The sequence below is a fragment of the Rhinoraja longicauda genome, chromosome 5, assembly GCF_053455715.1.
Source record: "Rhinoraja longicauda isolate Sanriku21f chromosome 5, sRhiLon1.1, whole genome shotgun sequence".
NCBI classification, from domain to species: domain Eukaryota; kingdom Metazoa; phylum Chordata; class Chondrichthyes; order Rajiformes; family Arhynchobatidae; genus Rhinoraja; species Rhinoraja longicauda.
In genome coordinates this window covers 49,315,166-49,340,734 of record NC_135957.1, presented here as the reverse complement: position 1 = coordinate 49,340,734, position 25,569 = coordinate 49,315,166, and the positions used below count along the sequence as shown (strand labels likewise).

General features: G+C 42.0%; 1 protein-coding gene across 1 annotated transcript in view; it reads right to left on the bottom strand.

The window, feature by feature from the left end:
• eva1aa (eva-1 homolog A, regulator of programmed cell death a) overlaps window positions 1-25,569 on the bottom strand; it is a 260,962-nt gene that overhangs the window by 131,617 nt on the left and 103,776 nt on the right. Inside the window, exon 4 of the mRNA XM_078399499.1 lies at window positions 19,310-19,462. Coding sequence (XP_078255625.1) covers window positions 19,310-19,462 — 153 coding nt within the window. The remainder of the gene's footprint in view (window positions 1-19,309; window positions 19,463-25,569) is intronic.

Genomic DNA, 25,569 nt, shown 5'->3' with positions numbered 1-25,569 from the left:
CTTCACTATCAACACCGACGCCAGCTTTCATGTCACCTGCAAACTTGCTAATTATACCTCCCATATTCACTTACAAGTCATTGTATGAATCTGTAAGGATCTCAGCAATTACACCATTGGTCATAGATTGCAATCAGAATAGAAACCCTCCACCATCATTCTCAATCTCTGATAACCAAATCAACTTTGGATCCAATTTGCCAACTTACCTTGGCTCCCAGAGCTATAACCTTATAGACCAGCCTTCCATGTGGGAACTTGTCAAAGGCCTTACTGAAGTCCATGTGGATACCATCAACTACATTGCCCTCATCAATATATTTTGCTTCTTCAAGAAGCATGATCAGATTATGCAAAACAGGATCAAAGCCATCAACAAACCCATGCGAACTATCCCTGATCAATCCCTGCGTTTAAAAGTGTAGATTAATCCTCAGAGATATTACAATAATTTCCCTATTTAACGTTCGACTCATCTGCTGCTAAGTACCAGTGAATCTGACAAATAAAGACATCAAGTATCCTCCAGTCATCTGGCACCTAAACCATGGACAATGAAAGTTTAAAGACCTTTGTCAGGGTCCTAGCAATCTCTTCCTTTGTCTCCAAAAGAAGTCTGCGATTAATCTCATCAGGACCTGCCGATTATTTCACCTTAATGCCCATTAAGACATCTAATATATCCTCATTTTAATGCTAATATGTTGCAGAATCTTCCCATCCCCTTCCCTGAAATCTTTTATGACAATGTCTTTATCCTTAGCGAATACAAATAAGAAGTTTTTTTTTATTTAAGACCTCACCTGTGTGCTCTGACTCAACATACAGATTGTTTCTTTGATCCCTAATATTTCCCTGGTAACTCTTTTGATCTTAATATACTCATAAAGTGCTTTGGGATTTTGCTTAATCATATATTTATTAATATTTATTAATTATATTTTGTGGCCCTTATTTGCTCTCCTATTTTTTTGAAGCACCTCCCTGTACTCCTGAAGGGCATTGTTTATTTTCAGTGCTCCAAAACAAAACACTGCCATTTGCTTTTATTTCTTCATGAAATCCTAGATATTCCTCAACATCCAGGGTCCCCTAGAGTTGTCTTCCTCGCCATTTACCCTAACAGGAACACATTGGCCACGAACTCTCACTATTTCTCTTGCAAAAGACTCCTCGCTGTCAGATGTAGATTTACCTCACTGCTCCCAGTCTACCTTTTGCCAGGTCATGTTTTGGGATGTAATAATGAGGCACGTCACTCACTGGTCCAGTATGCTGCAAAACATTTTAATGTTCATGGGATAAATCAAAATAAGAAACCCGAGCACCAGTAGTTTGTCTTTTGTCAGACAAAGGAGTGAAATAATACAAGAAGAACATTCAACACTGTTGCTGGGCAACAGACATGGCTGCATTTACACTAATTTTCACAGCAGTCTTCTCCAAGAATTAAAGTAGCCAGAGAGCTCTCTAATCCCATGACAATGCTTCTTTAATTCATAATGTCTAGAGTAATTATATCCCATCTGTGGCTGAGAGCCATCCACAAAAGCTCAAAAAAGAATTAATGACAGATTGAACTGTATTTGTGTAGTCTAGTCTTGAATGGACTCCTATTTTATCATATTTGGGAGTATTACCTATGACTGATATTTAATCCTATTTCAAAAGCTAATTTGGTTATATTAATATTGAGAAACAACTTATCTAGTCCACGAGTACTTCCTAAACATGCTTCTGATTCAGCCCATTAGCAATGAATTTTCTCCATCTAAAATAAGGATGTCAACATGTAATTGAGCGATGCTTTTGTAAAATTATTTGTGATTATTGGTTGAAAATATATATTTTTAGTGTAGCTTATGAAATGGAGCTCCAAATCATTGGCGTAACAAGCCATTCTATCACATAATCATGAGTGTTTGACAGCACTGGGCCTCTACATGCAGGAGTTTAGAAGGTTGAAACTTACAGTATAATGAAAGGCATAGAAAGAGTGGATGTGGAAAGGATGTTTCACTGGTGGGGGAGTCTGAGACCAGAGGCCATAGCCTCAGAATTAAAGGACGCTCTTTTAGAAAGGAGGTGATGAGAAATTTTTTCAGTCAGAGGGTAGTTTTTCTGTGGAACTCATTGCCACAGAGGGCTGTGGAGGCCAAGTCAGTGGATATTTTTAAGGCAAAGATAGACAAATTCTTGATTAGAACGGGTGACAAGGATTAAGGGGAGAAGGCAGGAAAATGGGATTAGGAGGCAGAATGGTGGAGTAGACTCGATGGCCCGAATGGCCTAATTCTACTCCTGTAACTAGTGAACCATATTTCACCATCCAATTGGATCAAGGTCAATCTGTGTATCAACTCTATTATAAAACACAGTGTTGGAGGAACTCAATGGGTCAGGCAGCATCTGGGAAGGGAATGGATAAACAAGGTTTCGGGTCGGGACCCTTCTACATCCGTCTATTCCCTCTCAAGATACTATCTGCCACACTGACTTTCTCCAGCACTTCACTTTGTGTTTTGCTCAAGATTCCAGCATCTGCAACCTTGTGTTTCTCACAACTCTATTAACTCATCTTCAACAAATCCTTCGATTCTCTAATTCGATAAAAGACTGTCCATTTTGAATCCTGAAATTTTCAAGTAATCCAGCATTCTACAGACTTTTGAAAGACAGCATTTCAGTCTCTTGGATAGGTAAATTCAGATTCCACTTCTAAATGGTCCCATTTTGAAAATTCTCATTAGGTCAAGCAGCATCACCGAGAAAGTAACAGATCAATGACCTTACATTAAAAAGTGAAAAGAACTTTAGAAAATTATGACACAGAAAACTGCTAGTGTTGGAATCTTGATCTTAACACAAAGTACTGGAGGAACTCAAGGTTCGAGCAGCATCTGTGGAGGAATTGAACAGGTGACATTTCGGGTTGGAACCCTTCAGACTGACAGGATTAGGGAGGAGGAAATTGGAAGGGGGGGGGGCACGACAAAGCCTGTACACAGAGGAAGCAGTGAGAAAGATTCTCACAGAATCTAGGCATACTTTTAGGAGATTTTGGAGCACAGCAGTACTTTGCGAGACTTTGCAGTAAACACAAATCATGCTTTGTCCCACCATCCTCTCTTTTCCAGCTTTCTCCCTGCTACAGACTTTGTCCTGCCCCCACTTCTCTTTAACAAAACTAAAATGATGTAGCTGCTAGTTAACATAAAGATAATAGCATTTTAATTAAATAAAACGTACAATGTAATTTAACTTTATACTAATCATTGGAAAGAGATTATTTGGATGAGATACAGGGTCAGTCCTCACCCATGGAACCAGAAGGTAGCAATAAACATTACCTTTGGAACAGAAGCAGGTGGGGCATGTGAAAAAAATCTGTGCTTTGGTGCACAAAGCAACAATTGAATTGGATGAAATTTAATTAAAGAGCAAAATAGCAGTTAAAGCACCACTTTGTTCAGAATGAAATCAAAGTTTTCCAAAGTTTCTAAAAGTTCCTTTCCCATAAACAAGCCATCACAACTTCTTTAATTGGAGTAGAGAAAGACGTTTCCCAAACTGGTAACGTTCCAGCAAAACCACCAAAGGTTTCATTCAAAAGGGAAATATCCCTGGGAATACTGTTGCCCCATCTAGACCAGCAGCATTGTTAAATTAATAAAATGCAGTTATTAGCCAAACAGCATGGCAGCAAACACTCAGCTCTGTTGCTGAAATTGGAGCAAGAGGCTCATTTTTTTGCAGCATAATTTTACATAAGCATAAATGTTATTCTTACAAGGGCCAGCAGTATGTGGAGAACCTGTCTGCTTCGATGGATAACATTTAGTGTGTGAAAAACCATCCATCACAAATCATTTAACATTTTTTGACTAACCTCTAATGTCAACAGACCTCAGCAGAGCCTCGGCAGAAAATTAGTTCTTGCTAGATCAATCATTTCCATGGCGATAAGAAAAAAACACTTGGCCAGACAATTTGGCTATTGTATGGGTGAGGGTGTAGGCTAAAGAAATATTTCAGTTTATTGCATGTTATCACCAAGATGTGAATCAATAGCTTGATAGTGAATAGTATGGTGGTTCTTTATCCACTCTCTCGCTCTCTCTCTCTCTCTTTCCCATATAAATGAAAGAGTGCAATGGAATTCTTTGCCACAGAAGGCTGTGGAGGCCAAGTCAGTGTTATTTTTAAGGCAGAGATAGATTGATTTATTCACAAAATGCTGGAGTAACTCAGCAGGTCAGGCAGCATCTCGGGAGAGAAGGAATGGGTGACGTTTCGGGTCGAGACCCTTCTTCAGACTAATGTCGGGGGTGGGACAAAGGAAGGATATAGGTGGAGACAGGAAGATAGAGGGAGATCTGGGAAGGAGGAGGGGAAGGGAGGGACAGAGGAGCTATCTGAAGTTGGAGAAGTCGACGTTCATACCACCGGGCCGCAAACTGCCCAGGCGAAATATGAGGTGCTGCTCCTCCAATTTCCGGCGGGCCTCACTATGGCACTGGAGGAGGCCCATGACAGAGAGGTCAGACTGGGAATGGGAGTTAAAGTGCTGGGCCACCGGGAGATCAGTTGCGTTAATGCGGACCGAGCGCAGGTGTTCAGCGAAGCGATCGCCGAGCCTGCGCTTGGTTTCGCCGATATAGATAAGTTGACATCTAGAGCAACGGATGCAATAGATGAGGTTGGAGGAGGTGCAGGTGAACCTCTGTCTCACCTGGAAAGACTGTTTGGGTCCTTTGATGGAGTTGAGGGGGGAGGTAAAGGGACAGGTGTTGCATCTCGTGCGGTTGCAAGGGAATGTGCCGGGGGTTAGGGTGGTTTGGGTAGGAAGGGACGAGTGGACCAGGGAGTTGCGGAGGGAATGGTCTCTGCGGAACGCAGAGAGGGGAGGGGATGGGAAGATATGGCCAGTGGTGGGGTCCTGTTGTAGGTGACGGAAATGTTGGTGGATGATATGTTGGATCCGCTGGCTGGTGGGGTGGAAGGTGAGAACGAGGGGGATCCTGTCCTTGTTGCGAGTGGGGGGATGGGGAGCAAGAGCGGAGCTGCGGGATGTAGAAGAGACCCTAGTGAGAGCCTCATCTATAATGGAGGAGGGGAAGCCCCGTTTTCTGAAAAACGAGGACATCTCGGAAGCCCTAGTCTGAAACACCTCATCCCGGGCGCAGATGCGGCGTAGACGGAGGAATTGGGAGTAGGGAATAGACTTTTTGCAGGGGACCGGGTGGGAAGAAGTGTAGTCCAGATAGCTGTGCGAGTCGGTGGGCTAGTAATAAATGTCCGTCACTAGTTTTTCTCCTGTGATGGAGATGGTGAGGTCCAGAAACGGGAGGGAGATGTCAGAGATAGTCCAGGTATATTTAAGGGCAGGATGGAAATTGGAGGTGAAGTGTATGAAGTCAGTGAGTTCTGCATGGGTGCAAGAGGTAGCACCAATGCAGTCGTCGATGTAGTGGAGGTAGAGTTCGGGGATGGGGCCAGTGTACGTCTGGAACAGGGATTGTTCGACGTACCCGACAAAGAGGCAGGCGTAGCTAGGGCCCATGCGAGTGCCTATAGCTACGCCTCTGGTTTGGAGGAAGTGGGAGGAGTCAAAGGAGAAGTTGTTGAGGGTAAGAACCAGCTCTGCTAGGCGGAGGAGAGTGTTGGTCGATGGGGATTGGCTGGTTCTACGGTCGAGGAAGAAACGGAGGGCTTCGAGACCATCCTTGTGGGGGATGGAAGTGTAGAGTGACTGGACATCCATGGTGAAAATGAGGGAGTGGGGAGCCTGGGAACCGGAAGTTATCCAGGAGATGGAGAGCGTGTGAGGTGTCTTGGACGTAGGTGGGGAGGGATTTAACCAGGGGGGATAGGATGGAGTCTTGATTCTTGATTAGTACGGGTGTCAGAGGTTATGGGGGAGAAGGGGGTTAGGAGGTAGAGATAGATCAGCCATGGTTGAATGGTGGAGTAGACTTGATGGGCCAAATGACCTAATTCTACACCTATCACTTATGACCTTATGATTGCAGTGTAAAAAATAGCATAATTTCTTCTGAGGCAGCACACAAAGAGTTACTACATATCTGGCTTATGTATAGCATGATTTTACTGGGTTGTGTACAAAAAGGTATTTCACTGTATCTGTGATGTTCCTACCTCCTTTGTATTTTATTGTATCTATGATGTACCTCGTCCTTTGTACTTTATTGTCACATGTACATACGGAAAAGTGTTTAAAACTCTATTGTCAACACCAACCCACCCCTCTTGCTACTTTCCTCCTTCTGGCTTCACAACACACAACTCTTCAAACCTGTTGCACACCTTCTATTCTTATATCTGGCCTTTGCTCCAACAATCTGCCAATTAAACCCCCACCTCTCTCGCCTATGTTGATTTATTACCTGCCATACTTTGTCCTGTCTCTCCCCTTTGCCAGCTTTCTTCTCCCCCCCCCCCAACAATCAGCCTGAAGAAGGGTTTTGATCCGGAACGTCACCTATTCATGTTCTCCAGAGATGCTGCCTGACCTGTTGAGTTACTCCAGCACTTTGTGTCCCTTTGTCTTTAAAATCACGCTGGCCATGTCACAAGTAAAAACCCACTATCCAAATGTATAGGAATTGGGGAATATCAAACTCAGAATAGGAAATAAATGCTTCATCACTGACTTCACAATAGAGGTCCCTGACGTTGACCTCTCCAGAAGATGGAGGACAGCCCACAACATAATCGCCACAGGTTTTGGATGATGTGGCCACCTGCTCTGTAAATAGACAATGGTTGATGATGCCCAATGCTTGTGCAACTGTAACAGTGCGTCCCTAACCAAGTAACATCTCAGGGCAGCACTGTGGTACAGCAGTTGAGTTGCTGCCTTACAGCGCCAGAGACCCGGTTCAATCCTGACTACGGGTGCTTGTCTGCACGGAGTTTGTATGTTCTCCCCATGACCTGCGTCATGATTTTCTCTGGGATCTTCCTACACTCCCATAAGACGTATAGGTTGTAGGTTAATTGGCTGGGTAGAATTGCAAATTGTCCCTAGTGTGTGTAGGATAGCGTTAGTATGCGAGGATCACTGGTCGGTGCGCACTCGGTGGACCGAAGGGCCTGTTTCCACGCTGTACTTTTAAACTAAACTAAATCTGGATGCCCAACCAGGTCTGTTGCAGAAGGACCGTTATTTCTCCACTCAGCATCTCAAAGACTATTAGTGGGATTGACAGACTGCACCGACAAGTGCAACACTTTTCATGTCATATGATAGAAATGAATTTCTACCATTGTTTTATTAATTATCAATGCCACAGTGATAGCTGCAATGAAAGGCACCAGTTGAAGTAGTCATTGAACATGGAAACAGGTCTTTCGGCCCACCACCTACTGCCAAGCATCACACCGATCTATACTAATCCCACTTGTCTGCATTTTATTCCATATCCCTTTATGCCTGGCTTATTCAATTAACAAGACATAAGTGGATATGGAATCAAAGGCAGGCAAGGGAGATTAGTTGCCTGCACGTGCCTCTTAAATGCTGTGAGTGTTCCTGCCTTGACAGCCTCCTCTGGCAGCTCATTCCAGTTACCAATTAGATTCTGTGCAAAAAGTTTACTCCTTAGATCCCCTTTAAACCTCTTCCCTTAAACCTATGCTCTCTATTTTTAGGCACTGTTTTCACACAAAAAAACATTAGTTATCTACCTAGTGTATGGAACAAGCTGCCAGAGGAGGTGGTTGAGGGTGGAACTATCCCAACTTTTAAGAAACAGTTAGAAAGGTTTGGAGGGATATGGAACAAACGTAGGTAGGTGGGACTAGTGTAGCTGGGGCATTTTGGCTGGTGTGGGCAAGTTGGGCCGAAGGGACTGTTTCCACACTGCATCATTCTATGACTCCAGGACCTAGTGTGCGTCTGTGACTTTGGAGACTGAATGAGACTTTGAAGGTTTGAAACGAGAAATGGCTAGGATAGACTGGGAAATTATACTTAAAGGGTTGACAGTAGAGATGTAATGGCGAAGATTTAAAGACCACATGGATGATCTCCAGAAATTGTTCATCCCTGTCTGGCGAGAAAATAAAACTGGGAAGCCGGCTCAACCATGGCTGATGAGAGAAGTCAAGGATAATGTTAAAGCCAAGGAAGAGGCATATAAATTGGCCAGAAGCAGCAAACCAGAGGACTAGAAATTTAGAACTCATCAGAGGAGGACAAAGGGGTTAATTAAGAGGGGGGGGGGGAAAGAGCATGAAAGAAAGCCTGTGGTGAATATAAAAACTGACTGTAAAAGTTTCTAGAGGTATGTAAAAAGGAAAAGATTAGTGAAGACTAATTAGGTCCCTTACAGTCAGAGACAGGTGAATTTATAATGGGGAAACACGAAAATGGCATAACAGTTAAACAAGTACTTTGGTTCTGCCTTCACTAAGGAAGACACAAACAAACTCCTGGAAAAACTAGGGGACCAAGGATCTAGTGAGAGGGAGGAACTGAGGGGAATCCACATTAGTCAGAAAATTGTGTTCGGTAAACTGTTGGGACTGAAGGCAGATACTGAAGGCAGATAAATCTTCAGGGCCTGATGGTCTGCATCCCAGAGTACTCAAGGAGGTGACAACACACCTGGAGTATTGTGTGCAATTTTGTTCTCCAAATTTGAGGAAGGACATTATTGCTATTGAGGAAGTGCAGCATAGGTTTACCAGGTTAATTTCCGGGCTGGAGGGACTGACGTATGGTGAAAGAATGGGTCAACTGGGCTTGTATTCACAGGAATTTAGAAGGATGAGAGAGAATCTTATAGAAACATATCAAATTCTTAGAGGATTGAACAGGGTAGAGGCAGGAAAAATATTCCCGATGTTGGGGGAGTTCTGAACCAGGGGGTCACAGTTTAAGAATAAGGGGTCGGCCATTTAAGACTGAGATGAGGAAAAACCTTTTCACCCAGAGAGTTGTGATTCTGTGGAATTCTCTGCCACAGAAGGCAGTGGAGGCCAATTCACTGGATGTTTTCAAGAGAGAGTTAGATTTAGCTCTTAGGGCTAAGGGAATCAAGGGATACGGGGGAAAAGCCGGAACAGGCTACTGATTTTGGGTGATCAGCCATGATCAGATGGCTTAAAGGGCCGAATGGCCTACTCCTGCACCTATTTTCTATGTTTCTATGTTTCTATCTCATAAATTCATATTCCTCTATCAGATCACCTTTGCTCGAGGGAAAACATACCCAATCTATCCACTCCTTATAAATCAAAACCTCCAATCCAAGCAACATCCCTGAGATTTTTTGCTGCACCATATCCAGCATAATCAGATCTTCCCTGTAGTATCTTTCTAAAATCAATGAAAGTCAAAGTAAGAGTATGAAACCATTTCATCGGGGAATGATGGAGTGCTAAGCAAATTTATTCCAGCACAAGAACAGAAGTTCACTGTGGAAATACTGGAAAAAAGAATGTAACTTTCAAGTTAAGGTAAAGTTTAAAGTTAAACCTAAAGTTTGCTTTGGGATTTCCATTGCTCTTGTGGAATCATAGAATCACTCAACTGTCATGGCACAAAAGGAGATCACATCTCGTGGAAATAAGGAGCTGAGGCGGTCGCAGTCCACCAAGTATACTTAGTGTTTAGAGACACAACATGGAAACAGGCTCTTCATCCCACCGAGACCATGTGACTGATCAATCACTCGTTCCCACTAGTGCTATGTTATCCCTCTCTCTCATCCACTCTCCACACACGAGGGGCAATTTACAGAGGCCAAGTAATCGACAAACTTGCATGTCTTTGAAATGTGGGAGGAAACAGGAGGTGGTCTACATGGTCACAGCGAGAACGTGCAAACTCCTCGCACACAGTGTCCAAGGTTAAGATCAAACCCAGATCTCTGGAACTGTGAGGCAGCAGCTCTACAGCTGCACCATTGTGTCATGCCAGCTCCTGGTGGAAAGCAGAGAGTGGCTAATGATATTGATAGATTCATGAATATTAAGCAAATCAAGACATTGTCGGGGAATATTGTAGATAATGGTGCTGCGGTAAAAGAACAGCTATAATCTTGATGAACAAAGGCCAGATGGCCAAATCTCGCTCCTGCTGTTTTTACGTTCTAATGTTATCTTTTGTCCTTTATGTGTCAAGACATACTTCTCTGTAATCTGGCCTAAATTATACATATAACAATCTACTGGGCCCTTCCAAAACCTAGTCTTTGATTGCAGAGGACTGAATCACTAATCTAGATTCATCTCTTGTAGTGTTACATTTCCCAATAGAAAATTCAAAATACTACAATTGCTAGTGAAGTATACATTGCTAATTGTACTCCTGTACCAGCGGGTACAGATGACTATCTGACAATTTCCCCCAGAGACCTACAACAACCTATTTATCAAAGAAGTTTCCTTTTCTAATCAATCATTGATGGCAGGTTCTGGTTTTCTTCAGTCTGTAATAACAAAGTGTCACAGTATTTAAATTGCTTCTCGAAGAGCTTTCAAAAGTGAGTGCAAAACAAACAAATAAGGAAAAATAGAGTTCAATTCACTTCACCCACACAACAAGAAAACATTATTTCAGCCATCAGACATCAGTCCTGGCTTTTGACAACCTATTGAGCTTGTTTGTACACCAGTTATGCAGTAGCTTCACCTTGCATCTAAAGTCTACAACTGATAATGACTAAAATGTGAATATAAGGTTCTATGTTAATTGAGGGATAAACTTTAGAAATTGTAGTTGGGTTGCAAACAAGGCAAAAAAGTTGAGGAAGCAGAAATATTAACTTTTTATTACATTTGCAACAGTAGACATATTTGTTACTGGGGATAGAACAGATTAAATCAAGCTGAAATTTTATATTTTTGGTTGAAAACATTTTAGATCTAAAACATTTTAGATCTCTTAATTGCCTTGTCGCTTCTAGGGAGAACCAGAGGCTTTCATTTCTCAGCCAACATTCTTCGGTGAAGATCAGGGAATGAGTGGGACATTGCATTGTTGGCTGTTGTTGGCCAGGGAAGAAAGGAGTCAGGGGGTTGGAGGGGTTCTTCGGCCCAATCTCAAACTCAGGCTAGGGAAGCCTATCGCTAGGCCTGATCCAATCTCTTGATGACTGCTCTGCACTTGCAGGGAGGACTGACACCTCTGCAGGCAATCCCCCACATTCATTATAGCGTCCCGAATCCTCTGCACCCTTCCCCCTATAACCATATAACAACTACAGCACTCCTATCACTTATGACCTTATGAATGGGAAATAGGGTCTGGCCAACCGCATCTTCGAGGTCGGCTGCACGAAGCTCCCACGAAACAGGAGAGGAGAAGGACGTCAGTTCGTAGGTCCACCTGCACGTCCAAGGGAAGGTGATGACTGAAGGCCGGAAAAGCCTGAGACATTCCTGGAACAGGTGCCACTTATAATACCTCGAGCGTGCACTGAGGTTTGAAAATGGCACCAAATCATATAACCATATAACCATATAACAACTACAGCACGGAAACAGGCCCGTTCGGCCCAACCAGTCCACGCCGACCACTCTCCCTGACCTAGTCTCATCTACCTGCACTCAGACCATAACCCTCTAATCCCCTCTTATCCATATACCTATCCAATTTACTCTTAAATAATAAAATCGAGCCTGCCTCCACCACTTCCACCGGAAGCCCATTCCATACAGCCACCACCCTCTGAGTAAAGTAGTTACCCCTCATGTTACCCCTAAACTTTTGTCCCTCAATTCTGAAGCTATGTCCCCTTGTTGGAATCTTCCCCACTCTCAAAGGGAAAAGTCTACCCACGTCAACTCTGTCCGTCCCTCTCAAAATTTTTAAAACCTCTATCAAGTCCCCCCTCAACCTTCTACGCTCCAAAGAATAAAGACCCAACCTGCTCAACCTCTTTCTGTAGCTTAAGTGCTGAAACCCAGGCAACATTCTAGTAAATCTCCTCTGTACCCTCTCCATTTTGTCGACATCCTTCCTATAATTTGGCGACCAGAACTGCACACCATACTCCAGATTCGGCCTCACCAATGCCCTGTACAATTTTAACATTACATCCCAACTTCTATATTCGATGCTCTGATTTATAAAGGCAAGCATACCAAACGCCTTCTTCACCACCCTATCCACATGAGATTCCACCTTCAGGGAACAATGCACAGTTATTCCCAGATCCCTCTGTTCCACTGCATTCCTCAATTCCCTACCATTTACCCTGTACATCCTATTTTGATTTGTCCTACCAAAATGCAGCACCTCACACTTATCAGCATTAAACTCCATCTGCCATCTTTCAGCCCACCCTTCCAAAAGGCCCAAGTCTCTCTGTAGACTTTGAAACTCTACTTCATTATTAACTACACCACCTATCTTAGTATCATCTGCATATTTACTAATCCAATTTGCCACACCATCATCCAGATCATTAATGTAAATGACAAACAACAGTGGACCCAACACAGATCCTTGGGGTACTCCACTAGACACTGGCCTCCAACCTGACATACAATTGTCAACCATTACCCTCTGGTATCTCCCATTCAGCCATTGTTGAATCCATCTTGCAACCTCACTATTAATACCCAATGATTTAACCTTCTTAATCAACCTTCCATGTGGAACCTTGTCAAATGCCTTACTGAAGTCCATATAGACAACATCCACAGCCTTGCCCTTATCAATTTCCCTAGTAACCTCTTCAAAAAATTCAAGAAGATTAGTCAAACATGATCTTCCAGGCACAAATCCATGTTGACTGTTTCTAATCAGGCCTTGTTTATGCAAATAATTATATATATTGTCCCTAAGTATCTTTTCCATTAATTTTCCCACCACAGACGTCAAACTAACAGGTCTATAATTGCTAGGTTTACTTTTAAAACCTTTTTTAAACAAAGGCACAACATGCGCAATGCGCCAATCTTCCGGCACCATCCCCGTTTCTAATGACGTTTGAAATATTTCCATCATAGCCCCTGCTATTTCTGCACTAACTTCCCTCAATGTCCTAGGGAATATCCTATCAAGACCTGGAGACTTATCCACTTTTATATTTTTCAAAAGTGTCCGTACCTCCTCTTCTTTAATCCTCATAATTTCCATCACTACTCTACTTGTTTCGCTTACCTCACATAATTCAATATCCTTCTCCTCGGTGAATACCGAAGAAAAGAAATTGTTTAATATCTCCCCCATTTCTTCCGGCTCAGCACATAGCTGTCCACTCTGACTCTCTAATGGACCAATTTTATTCCTCGTTATCCTTTTGCTATAGAACCCCTTGGGGTTTACTTTTACATTACTTGCCAAAGCAGCCTCATATCTTTTTTCGCTTTTCTAATTTCCTTCTTAAGATTCCTTTTACATTCTTTATATTCCTCAAGAACCTCATTTACTGCCGCTTATATTTATTGTATATCTCCCTCTTTTTCCGAACCAAGTGTCCAATTTCCCTGGAAAACCACGGCTCTTTCAAATTATTATTCTTTCCTTTCCACCGAACAGGGACATAAAGACTCTGTACTCTCAAAATTTCACCTTTAAATATCCTCCATTTCTCTATTATATCCTTTTCATAAAACAAAAAGTCCCATTTCACTCCTTTTAAATCCTTTCTCATCTCCTCAAAATTAGCCTTTCTCCAATCCAAAATCTCAACCCTTGGTCCAGATTTGACCTTCTCCATAATTATATTGAAACTAATGGCATTGTGATCACTAGACCCAAAGTGCTCCTCAACACATACCTCCGTCACTTGACCCGTCTTATTTCCCAACAGGAGGTCCAACACTGCCCCTTCTCTGGTAGGTACCTCTACGTATTGCTGCAAAAAACTATCCTGCACACATTTTACAAACTCCAAACCATCCAGTCCTTTAACAGAATGTGATTCCCAGTCTATGTACGGAAAATTGAAATCACCCACAATCACTACTCTGTGCTTACTACTAATATCTGCTATCTCCTTACATATTTGCTCTTCCAATTCTCGTTCCCTATTTGGCGGTCTATAATACACCCCTATAAGTGTTGCTAAACCTTTCTCATTTCTGAGTTCCACCCAAACAGCCTCCCTAATCGAGCCTTCTAGTCTGTCCTGCCAAAGCACTGCTGTGATATCCTCCCTGACAAGCAATGCAACACCCCCACCTCTTGCCCCTCCGATTCTATCACATCTGAAACAATGAAATCCTGGAATATTTAATTGCCAATCGAAACCCTCCTGCAACCATGTTTCACTGATCGCCACAACATCATACTTCCAGATGTCAATCCAGGCTCTAAGCTCATCCACCTTTCTTACAATGCTCCTAGCATTAAAATATACACATTTAAGGGACCCATCATTTCTTATTCTCAATTTATTTCTTTTCACTTCTTTCTCTCCTACATATTGGGTCTGAGTGTTTCCCTTTTCTGCCTCCTGCCTCACACACTGCCTATTAGCTATCTGTGTTTGAGTCCCTCCCCCCAACCGTACTAGTTTAAAGTCTCCGCAATTACCTTAGCAAATCTCCCCGCCAGGATATTGGTTCCTCTCAGGTTCAGATGCAACCCGTCCTTTTTGTACAGGTCATACTTCCCCCAGAAGAGGTCCCAATGATCCAGAAACTTGAATCCCTGCTCCCCGCACCAGTTCCTCAGCCACGTATTTATCCTCCACCTCACTCCATTCTTATTCTCACTATCGCGTGGCACAGGCAGTAAGCCTGAGATTATTGCTTTGGAAGTCCTTTTTTTTTAACTCTCTTCCTAGCCCCCTAAATTCTCCTTTCAGGACCTCTTCCCTTATCCTACCTATATTGTTGGTACCTATATGTACCACGACCTCTGGCTCCTCTCCCTCCCCTTTCAGGATATCCTGGACACGCTCAGACACATCCCAGACAGCGGCACCAGGGAGGCAAACCACCATCCGGGTCTCCCGACTGCGTCCACAGAATCGCCTATCTGACCCCCTCACTATAGAGTCCCCTATTACTATCGCTCTCCTCTTCCTTTCCCTACCCTTCTGAGCAACAGGGCCGGACTCCGTGCCAGAGGCCCGGGCACCGTTGCTGCCCCCAGGTAGGCTGTTCCCCCCAACAGTACTTAAACAGGAGTACTTATTTCCAAGGGGTACAGCCACCGGGGTACTCTCTAGGTACAGCCACCGGGGTACTCTCTCCCTCACACCACAGCCACCGTATCTTTTCCCTCCCTTCTTGCCTTCCAGCAAAAAAAAGAGAGAGAGAGAGAGAGAGAGAGAGAAAGAGAGAGAGAGGGAAGCATGTGTGCAAAGGAACGAGCAGTCTTACACTTGGACCAAAGAGCAGTGGTGGAGGTGGAACAATTCGTGCAACATCATTATTGAGGCTGGATCTTAGTCGATATGCATTCTAATCAGAGTTTATAATCTGCCAATTCATGCCATCTTGTTTGGATATGAAGTTGTAATAATGTCTGAAACTATCTTTTATCAGTTTTTAAGTGGAATCTGAAAGCTGCTTCATATCTGTGAAATCAAGGAATATGACTCTGGTCCATTAACTGTGTTAGTCTTTTTCTCCTGAGATGTATTGCTCATTTCTCATACACTTTAATATTTTTCCTTTTCAAACAACTGTCAAATTACTTGTTTTAAATACATTTGTGCATTCTACTATAACAGTGAAATGGAGATGGAAAATTCCAAACGCAAACCACCCTCTGTGCAATTTAATAACACTTGGTGCATGAACAAATTCATGGCAGCACATAACTGTAGAAGATTGTTGCATCAGTAAAATGTTTATTGAACCTAATTGAATGTGACCTTTGGTGAAGAACACCACAGCCACTGGCTTCATAAATATCTGAAAGCAACTATCATCTTGAGTCACTTCATCCACTTCTAGCAATGAATGAAAAACCAATAAAGGTTGTTTAGTTAAAATAGATATTGTTCTCAGGCATCTCCTCAGGATCAAGGATGACTTGCTTCCAACTCTGATTTTGTGGTGATTAATGAAGCCAACAGGCTCTCACCAGGAGTTGGTTGATAGAACAGATGAAGTGGTGGACTCCATCCACCACCAATGACATTAACAGTATATGCTCCCAATGCCTGGAGTCAATACTGAGACCTCCACATGTGCCCATGTACAGATGGGCTTTAAATCGATGCAAGCTTCACTTGTCTTGGTTTGCACCACAGTTTGCCTTTTTGCTCGATCACAGAGACGGCTCCACTTTTTTTCCTCTTTAAACGGATCGCTGGTGGATTATTGATTTCCGTTACAGTGCTAAATTACATGTGCCTTTCACATGCTGAAAAGATGATCAGATCTAATTACTGCAACGTCATTTATGGCAATATACAATGCTGCTTTCATGAACCTGGGGCGACAGAGAAGTAGATTCTTGTACAAATCTTGAGCCAACATTATCTTTCCATGTGAAAAGAACAAGAATGAAAGCAAAATTGCTTTAAGCTATACCCAAGAATATTATTTCTAATACTTTACAAAGAGATGTCAGTGTTTTAATATTATTTCCCCAATTCTTGGCATGACATCAGGGGAAGCATTATAATTCATTGTCATATTATATCTTTTGTCCAGTGTCCACAATTGGTTGTACTAGTTATTCTGGTTATACTGGGAGCAGGAGCCTATATACACGGTATTGAAGACTGTCAATATGTACTTGTCCTTACATTATAAACTCTGTAAAATATTCATTCTGAGCCTGTATAAATAATAGATAATAAGGGTGGTATGGTGGCACAGCGGTAGAGTTGCTGCCTTACAGCGCCAGAGACCCATGTTCGATCCTGACTGCAGGTGCCGTCTGTATGAAGTTTGTACGTTCTCCCAGTGATCACATGGATTTTCTCCAGGTACTCCAGGTTCCTTCCACACACCAAAAACTTACAGGTTTGTTGGTTAATTGGTTCGAGTAAAAATTGTAAATTGTCCTTTGTGTGTAGGATAGTGCCATTGAATGGGGTTCCCTGGTTGACACAGATTTGATGGTCCGAAGGGCCTCAGTTTCAATTGAGCCATTCACAGTGAACAGATACATGACAAGGACGGTAGCGCAGCGGTAGAGTTGCTGCTTTACAGCGAATGCAGCGCCGGAGACTCAGGTTCGATCCTGACTACGGGTGCTGCACTGTAAGGAGTTTGTACGTTCTCCCCGTGACCTGCGTGGGTTTTCTCCGAGATCTTCGGTTTCCTCCCACACTCCAAAGACGTACAGGTATGTAGGTTAATTGGCTGGGTAAAATGTAAAAAAATTGTCCCTAGTGGGTGTAGGATAGTGTTAATGTACGGGGATCACTGGGCGGCACGGACTTGGAGGGCCGAAAAGGCCTGTTTCCGGCTGTATATATATGATATGATATGAAGGGAATAACGTTTAGTGCAAGATAAAGGCAAAAATGTCCGAACAAAGTTAGATTGAGGGTCACCAATGAGGTAAATAGTAGATCAGGGCTACTCTCTCGTTGTGGTAGGATTGTTCAGTTACCTGATAACAGCTGAGAAGAAACGATCCCTGAACCTGCAGGTGTATGTTTTCACACTTCTATACCTTTTGCCCAATGGGAGGGGAGAAGAGGGAATGGCCAGGGTGTGACTCATCCTTAATTATGTTGCTGACCTTGCCATGGCAGCATGAGGTATAAACGGTCAATAAATGGTCTGTTTCCACACTACGTCTGTAAACTAAACTAAACAAGCATCACACAGTGATTTTCAACTTAAAATGTTTGCTACAATACAACATTCATTTTTTTGTTTTGTTAAATAATTTAATTTTTTTGTATTTTCTGAAATGTACTTGCCCATATTTTCAATAGTGCTAAACAACAGGCATTTTTCTGAATGTTAGTTTTCAAATTTCTGATTAAATATCACATGATGACATACAACTTGAGATGTAATTTGGCAGAACTAGAGGGTGAAAATGGCCATTCCAATTATTAAATCCTGGTTTATAATCTATTTATATTGATAGAAAAGTGAAGTTAGCATAAATTAAACATTCAAGTTAATTAAACATTATTAAATGAGAAAAATAAAATTACCAGTTTAATGGAAATTAATGTGATTATCTGCAGTCATAATTTAATTAAAACAAGATTTATTCTGTTGACAAGGACCATAATAATGCCAAAATAGTTCAGAAAAAAATGTATTGTAATATTGCAAAAAGTTTGCTAGCAGTATCGGAATATCTGGGACTGTTGAGAATAAAGATTATACTGTAATGGAAGAAAGAATTTAACTGCTGTTATTCTTAATTCAAACCGATCACCTAAAGTAGGATGAATTTACTTCACCTCTATGAATAATTAAGTTACTATTTAAATGAAGACGAATGAAGAGATTTTCTAACAACTGAACTGACACTGTGTTAATCAGAGCGCAAATTCAATTGTTCAAATCCGTAGTTTAAATTTACTAAAATAGTAGCAATAACATTTTATTTATACGTGGAATCCGGAAATAATTAGTCTGCTATTTTTACAAACATGTTTGTATGATTGTTCTTTCATAAAATGCAACAACTTTTATAACTTTGGAACACAAGAAGTGGTAAAATTCTGAGGAATTGCTGTATAAACTCAGCGGGTCAGGCAGCATCTCTAGGGGGAAATAGATAGATAGCATTCGGGTCGGGACCCTTCTTCAGACCAAGATAATACATTTCTTGATGTCTGTAGTTCTGAAAATACTGCAAATCACTTTATTTCACCTACTCCCTCCCCAAACCATCATCCCATTCACTACAGTTGTTTTAAAACATGTCAGTTTAATAGGAAGGAAGGAAGTTCTAAAGCCAGATGGTAGAGAAAGGGAAATAACATCCCAGTTCACTGTTCACTATTTATCTTTCACTGTGAACATTCAAATAAGGTTGCAGCTTCTGTCAATCTATCATCAAATACAAACTTTGCAGGAGATAATCAGCAGGTCAGGCAGCATCCTGCAGAGAGAAAGACTGAGTTAATGTTACAGGTCCATGACCTGTCTAAAGAATGGATGGAGGGTTCTAAGGGACGTCACTTGGACATTCTGTTTCCATATCCTCAGATGTTGGCTAACCTGCTGAGTATCTCCAGTATTTTCTGTTTTAATGTCGGATTTCTGCCAACTGCTAGTAAACGGGTGAATCGTTACTAAATCGCTAGTAAATCGGTGGTTGGCATGAACATGGTGGGCCACAGGACATGCTTCTGTGTTGCATTACTCCATGATTACTGTTATTACACCTCTACCTAGGTGGATAAGTAGTTCATTCTTAGCTTTGTATATGTATCACACCTACCTACAGCTGGGACTCCTACATTCCAGTAAGGACATTCTAAGCTTCCTTCTTGTGACCGGCCGAAGATTGCAGAGTAGATAGCTATCACCATACTCCGTTTACAGTTCAGGCGTAGTTTGTCATCTTCACAAGCCACTTTACTCTTGTATTCATCTGTAATTAGAGGAAACAACATTTTCAACCAAACCAATCATGTTTTCTTTTGTTTTTTACATTTTCTGGAAACAAAGAATTTAAATATTTCAACCACCATTTTAACTGGACCATTCTCAAAAGATATTCAACTACGCTTAATGATAATTTCAAGATTTTTTAAATGGTTTCTTTCAATAAATTACTTTCTTTACATTGTTGTATTTTAAAACAAAGTACTATACAGTCAGTCGAGATTACAAGAAAAGAGAAATTGACCCTGACTTGCAATCAGTGGAAACAGAATGGCATTTGATGTTGACCTAAAGCAAAGTTGTTCAAAAGACTCAGCAAGGCCTGTTCTCTTATTTACAGTGTCACTTTGAATCTGATATCATCTATAAAGGATTGCTAAAGTTTAAAGGACAGATTAAGCAGAATGCAGACTGAAACCCCTACACAGGATTGAAGAGAAAAATGTAAATGTTATAAAACCACCTTTGAAAGTATATTTTGTTTTAAAGAGTCGACAAAATATCAGATTACCGACAATCATACCAGATTGCTTTTACAATTTTTATACCTTGTTCTCGAGGAATGGAATTCCACACTCATTAATTTGGCTTTGTGTCCTAGAGAGGGAGGAATTATGTTTTGTTTTAATAAACCATTAAAAACTCCTTCTCATTCCTTCTCCTTCCCATTCCTTCTCTCCCGAGATGCTGCCTGACCTGCTGAGTTACTCCAGCATTTTGTGAATAAATCGATTTGTACCAGCATCTGCAGTTATTTTCTTATATTAAAAACTCCTGACTGAACAAGGCTTAATAATTTCAAGGTTTTACAGCAAGAATAAGATCATGAGAGGAATAGACAGGGTATATGCACAGTCTTTTACCCAGAGTTGGGGATCAAGAACCAGAGGACATAGGTTTAAGATGAGGTGGGAGAGATTTGATAGGAACACGAGGAGCAATTTATTTCCACAAGGGGTAGTAGGTACATAGAATGAACTGCCGAAGGAGGTAGTTGAGGTAAGTATTATTACAACATTTAAGAAATATTTGGACAGGTACATAGATAGGACAGGTTTAGATGGATATGGGCCAAATGCAGGCAGGTGGGACTAGTGTAGATGGGCATGTTGGTCGCCGTTTTGCAAGTTGGACCAAAGGGCCTGTTTCCACACTGTACAATTCAAAGATTCTAATAGTGTGTAAAGGCCGGAGAAATTCCTCATCTGTTTGTTGGTGCCTAACACACAATATCATAAGTTGCTGATTGCACATAATTTCTGAAATCTGGTTCCATTATGGGTGCAAATTACAATTATGCAGAAAAGCAATACATCACTTATTATATTGTGCTTTAAACAATAGAAACAGGACAAATTTCTCCAAACTTAAATCAGTACTTTCTGTTGCTGTTTCTAGAGAAGTGACGAATCGCTGATGGAAGTTCAGGAATTCCACTTTTAAACGGACAAGTATGAATGCCCGAAAATTCCTCTGTTTGAAAAAATTTAAATTCAAATATCTATTTTGAAAACAAATAGTGAAAAAATACATCTGGGATCTAGGATCTCCTTTCCCAGACTAGCTCTGTAGGACCTACTGGATAAAGAGCTGGAAAGGGTGCAGAAAAGATTCATGAGGATGTTATCAAAACTAGAGGGTTTGAGTTATAAGGAGAGGCTGGATAAACATAGATTTTTTAACTCGGGAGAGTAGGTGGCGGAAGGGTGACCTCCTAGCGGTATACAAGGTGTTAATCTTTTTTCTCCAGGATGGGAGAGACTAAAACTTGTGGACATGGATTTAAGGTGAGGAGTGAAGGATTTAAAATGACTTGAAGCACCACACATGTTCTGAACACGGAAGGTGGTGCACACATGGTAAAAGTTGCCAGACAAAACTGTATAGGTGGGGAGGTGCAATGTTTAAAATACTTTCAGACGGGATAGAAAAGGTTTACAGGTATATGGGCCACACATAGGCAGATGGGACTAGTTCAGACAGGCATCTTGATCGGAATAGATGAGTTGGGCCGAAGGTAGACACAAAATACTGGAGTAGCTCAGTATACAGGCAGTATCTGGAGAGAAGGAATGGGTGATGTTTCGGGTCAAGACCCTTCTTCAGTCTGCAGTTCCTTCCTACACAGTTGGGATGAAAGGCCTGTTTTCTGGTGGATACCTCTACGCACTCACCACTGGACACAGTACATGGATGTCATTGTTATTGGACCTCAAGATTTCCCTACATGGATGGAAACTTGTCTCATGGACCTATCAGTGACAGCCAGTGACTTTAACCATTGCACCAATGTATCCCAATGTCATGTCTGAATACATTCAAGAGAGAGCTAGATAGAGCTCTTAAGGATAGCGGAGTCAGGGGGTATGGGGAGAAGGCAGGAACGGGGTATTGATTGAGAATGATCAGCCATGATCACATTGAATGGCGGTGCTGGCTCGAAGGGCCGAATGGCCTTCTCCTGCACCTATTTTCTATTGTCTATTGTCTATTGTGTGATGGGCACAGATTGTGGAAGGAATAACTGGGGCTGGAGCACTAGTCTTGGATTCTACAATAAGATGTCTGCCCTTGTCCATTTACTAAATAAGACATTCTTCCAAATGTTCTACTTTCCTACAGTTTTGGCCTCAAGAATTACTCCAAAGTGAATCATTTCCCACTGGACAATCGTGACTTAAATTGCCACAGTCCTAAAGCTTTGGAATTCCTACATACTACCCCACCTTCCTGTAATCTGGAACTTTAATGGGAATATTGAGAGCAACACTCTTCCCCCAATGGACATCAAGGAACAACTGGGAAGTCCTTTCTGTGTAGCCCTTTTAAAGCCATGCGAAATTAAGGGGAATGTTGCAGTCCGGGTAAGGAATGAAGCTGCCCTCTACTGAGGCATCAGTTCCTGGCAGGCACTGCAAGACCGCCTTCCACAGGGAAGAGCAGCTCACTTGAACTGAAGTTTAAAACCTTCACAAATAGTATAAACTTTTTATGCAACATTTTTTTTTGAATAACAAAGAAATGGTTCCGCCACTGGCTCCTTGCTGACATTTAAAATACCACTGGCTTTTGGTGATCAGAAAATGGAATTCTCCACGGAAATCAAAGTATGTATGTTCAGCTCCAATTCATCTCACCAGAGGACAATATGAAAACTGCCGTACAATAAGTGCCAGTGACTTATATTGGTATAAAGCAGGTGCTGGTTTAAAAATCAGTAAGATAACTGGGGCAAGAGCGAATCTCCTGACTCAAAGACGTGATCCGAGCCTTTGACTGTTACTACAAAGTTACAATGTAACTTAAACTTTCTTAAACTCGCACTGAAAATCTATCATTTTTATTTGTGTTGCAGGTATACTTGCTTTTGTTTTAGCCTTTGCTTTGGTCGCTTTTTTTTGCCAAATACCAAAGCAAATAGTAAGAAGAATGATGGCCTGTTTGTTGTAGATGGATTTTAATGGATCGTGAATGGCAAACATTCAAAAGGTAAAGAAGTGTATGCAGTCTGAAAGGTTTTCCGAGAATAATGCAGTTCTGCTCCCCGTGGGTCAAAGGTGATGATCTGTGCTTTCCATTCTTAAACTGTATTTACCCACCTGCCTTGCAAAGAGTGTCTTGGTACAAAAGCCTGTCTTGCTGTGCTGCCCTCCCATCAATACATAAAGCTGCCTCAAAGGCCATTAGTTTCAGTAATGAAACAGTGCCACAAAGCACATTACAAAGGCCACGTGCTCCAGCAGCATCAGAATGAAAAGAACTTGCGACAGAGACATGAATGGATAAATTTAATTGTAGCCTCTCAAAAGATAAAATAAATCACCAACTGAATAGCAATAGGCCTGAGGATACCCCAAAATGAAAATGCAAACCAATGATAAGTATGTTTAGGTAGGAGATAAACTGAAATAATAAATACTCTTTATTAATCAAGGAGGCAACACCAATGGAAATGCCATGCCATGCAGGCAATTAACAAAGGACCTGACATTTTGCTTTGCTGGTCTAAATTTGAAAGATTCCTAACAGTAAACATTTATTAAAGAAACATACAGCACATTACAAATTTACTTAGGAAAACAACTGGGAAGAAATCTCCTACTAGCTAGATCAACAATGATCCTACCTTAAAGAGATGGGAAAAAAACAGCTGAAAATTGCAATCCTGAAACAAAATGAATGCTAGTGAATTTCAGTCCAAGCCAATTGAGAAAACAAGCACTATTCATTTAGAGTAACATGGTCGTGGGAAACAAATCTGGCCCAAAAGATGCCACTCATTTCAATGACACATTCTGCAACTCATATACAACAGAATCTGATTAATTAACTTAATGTTTTGAGCGATGAGATGAGATGAGCAGTCTGAAGAAGGGTCTCGACCCGAAACATCACCCATTCCTTCTCTCCGGAGATGCTGCCTGACCCGCTGAGTTACTCCAGCATTTTGTGATACAGATGATAGCATTTTGTGATACAGATGATTCCATATAAACATAGCACAAAAAGTAAGGAAATTTGTGTTTGGTAGATTATTTCTTTGTTGTAACAATGCTTCTTGGCAATAAATCTTATACCGTTGGAAAGCCTGTTTATTTCCCTTTTAAATGGTGCCACATTTGTAAGGAACATGCATTTGTGGGATGAGCAGCAGAGCTGAGTATATGGGTTGCGCCCATGAAAAATTTGCCAAATCTTCTTTGCCAATGCCAAACAGCTTATTCTGCTGTTGCTATTGACTCTTGTTTTGAGCTTCTGGTACCCCCAGGTGCTGACAAGAATGGGATGCCATCCCACAATAGTGTGTGACCAGGCTGATGACCAGCATGAGGAGGAGGTGCTAGGCTGTTATGGCTGTGTATGGTTCTTCCACACGCTACTGTGGCTCCTGTTTATTAAATGAATAAATTGTTAAATTGCCAATATGTCTTGTTTCTTCAGACTTCAATCATCCAATCCACCAAACAACACCGAACAAGAGTCAATGGCAGAATAAGCTGTTTGGCATTGGCAGAGATTTGGCAAATTTTTCATGGGCGCAACCCATATGTGTACGTGAACAACACCTGGTGTACAAACACAGTGACTGTAGACAGTCACTGCTCCCCGGACCTGGAGTATGTGACTGTTAAATGCAGGCCCATTTATCTCCCTAGAGAGTTTACTGTTGTCATGATAACTGCTGTGTACATACCACCGGATGCTAATGCTAACTCGGCTATCGGATATTTGTATGGTAGCACTAGCAGTCAACAGAGCATATATCCTGACGGTGTTCACATCATAGCAGGGGACTTTAACCACGCGGACTTGAAGAAAATGCTCCCCAAATTCTATCAGCATGTTAAATGTGCTACAAGAGGAGCTAACACACTGGACAAGGTCTACTCCAACATCAAGCTGGGCTACAGGGCTAGACAACTACCACACCTGGGTCAGTCGGACCATATGTCCCTGTTTTTAATTCCTGCATATGCCCCCCTCAGGAAAACCGCTCCTACCATCACAAAGACCATCACAACTTGGCCTGATGGTGCATCTCAGCAGCTGCAGGACTGCTTCGACAGGACCAACTGGGATGTGTTTGAACACCGGGACCTGGAGGTGTTCACAGACAGTGTACTATGTTACATTAAAAACTGCATGGACACTGTCACAGTGGACAAACGCATCCGGGTCTACCCCAACCAGAAGCCCTGGATGACCCGGGAGGTCCAGCGGCTGTTAAAAGAGAGGAACACTGCTTTTAGGTCTGGCGATAGGGCTTTATACAGCATGGCCCGAGCTAACCTGAAGAGAGGCATCAGAGAGGCCAAATTAGACTACAGGAGGAAGATAGAGGACCACCTGGACAGTAACAACAGCAGGCAGGTGTGGCAGGGGATCCAGTATCTAACCAACTATAAGACCAACCTTGGAGCTGCTGAAGGTGACGCCTCGTTGGCAGAGGAGCTGAACCTCTTCTTTGCTCGCTTTGAAGTGGAGCCACCCGAGACAGCCATATCACACCACATGGTCCACAGCAGCCTAACCCTCAAGATAGAGGAGCATGAGGTGAGGCGCACGCTGCGGGCCATCAATCCAAGGAAGGCT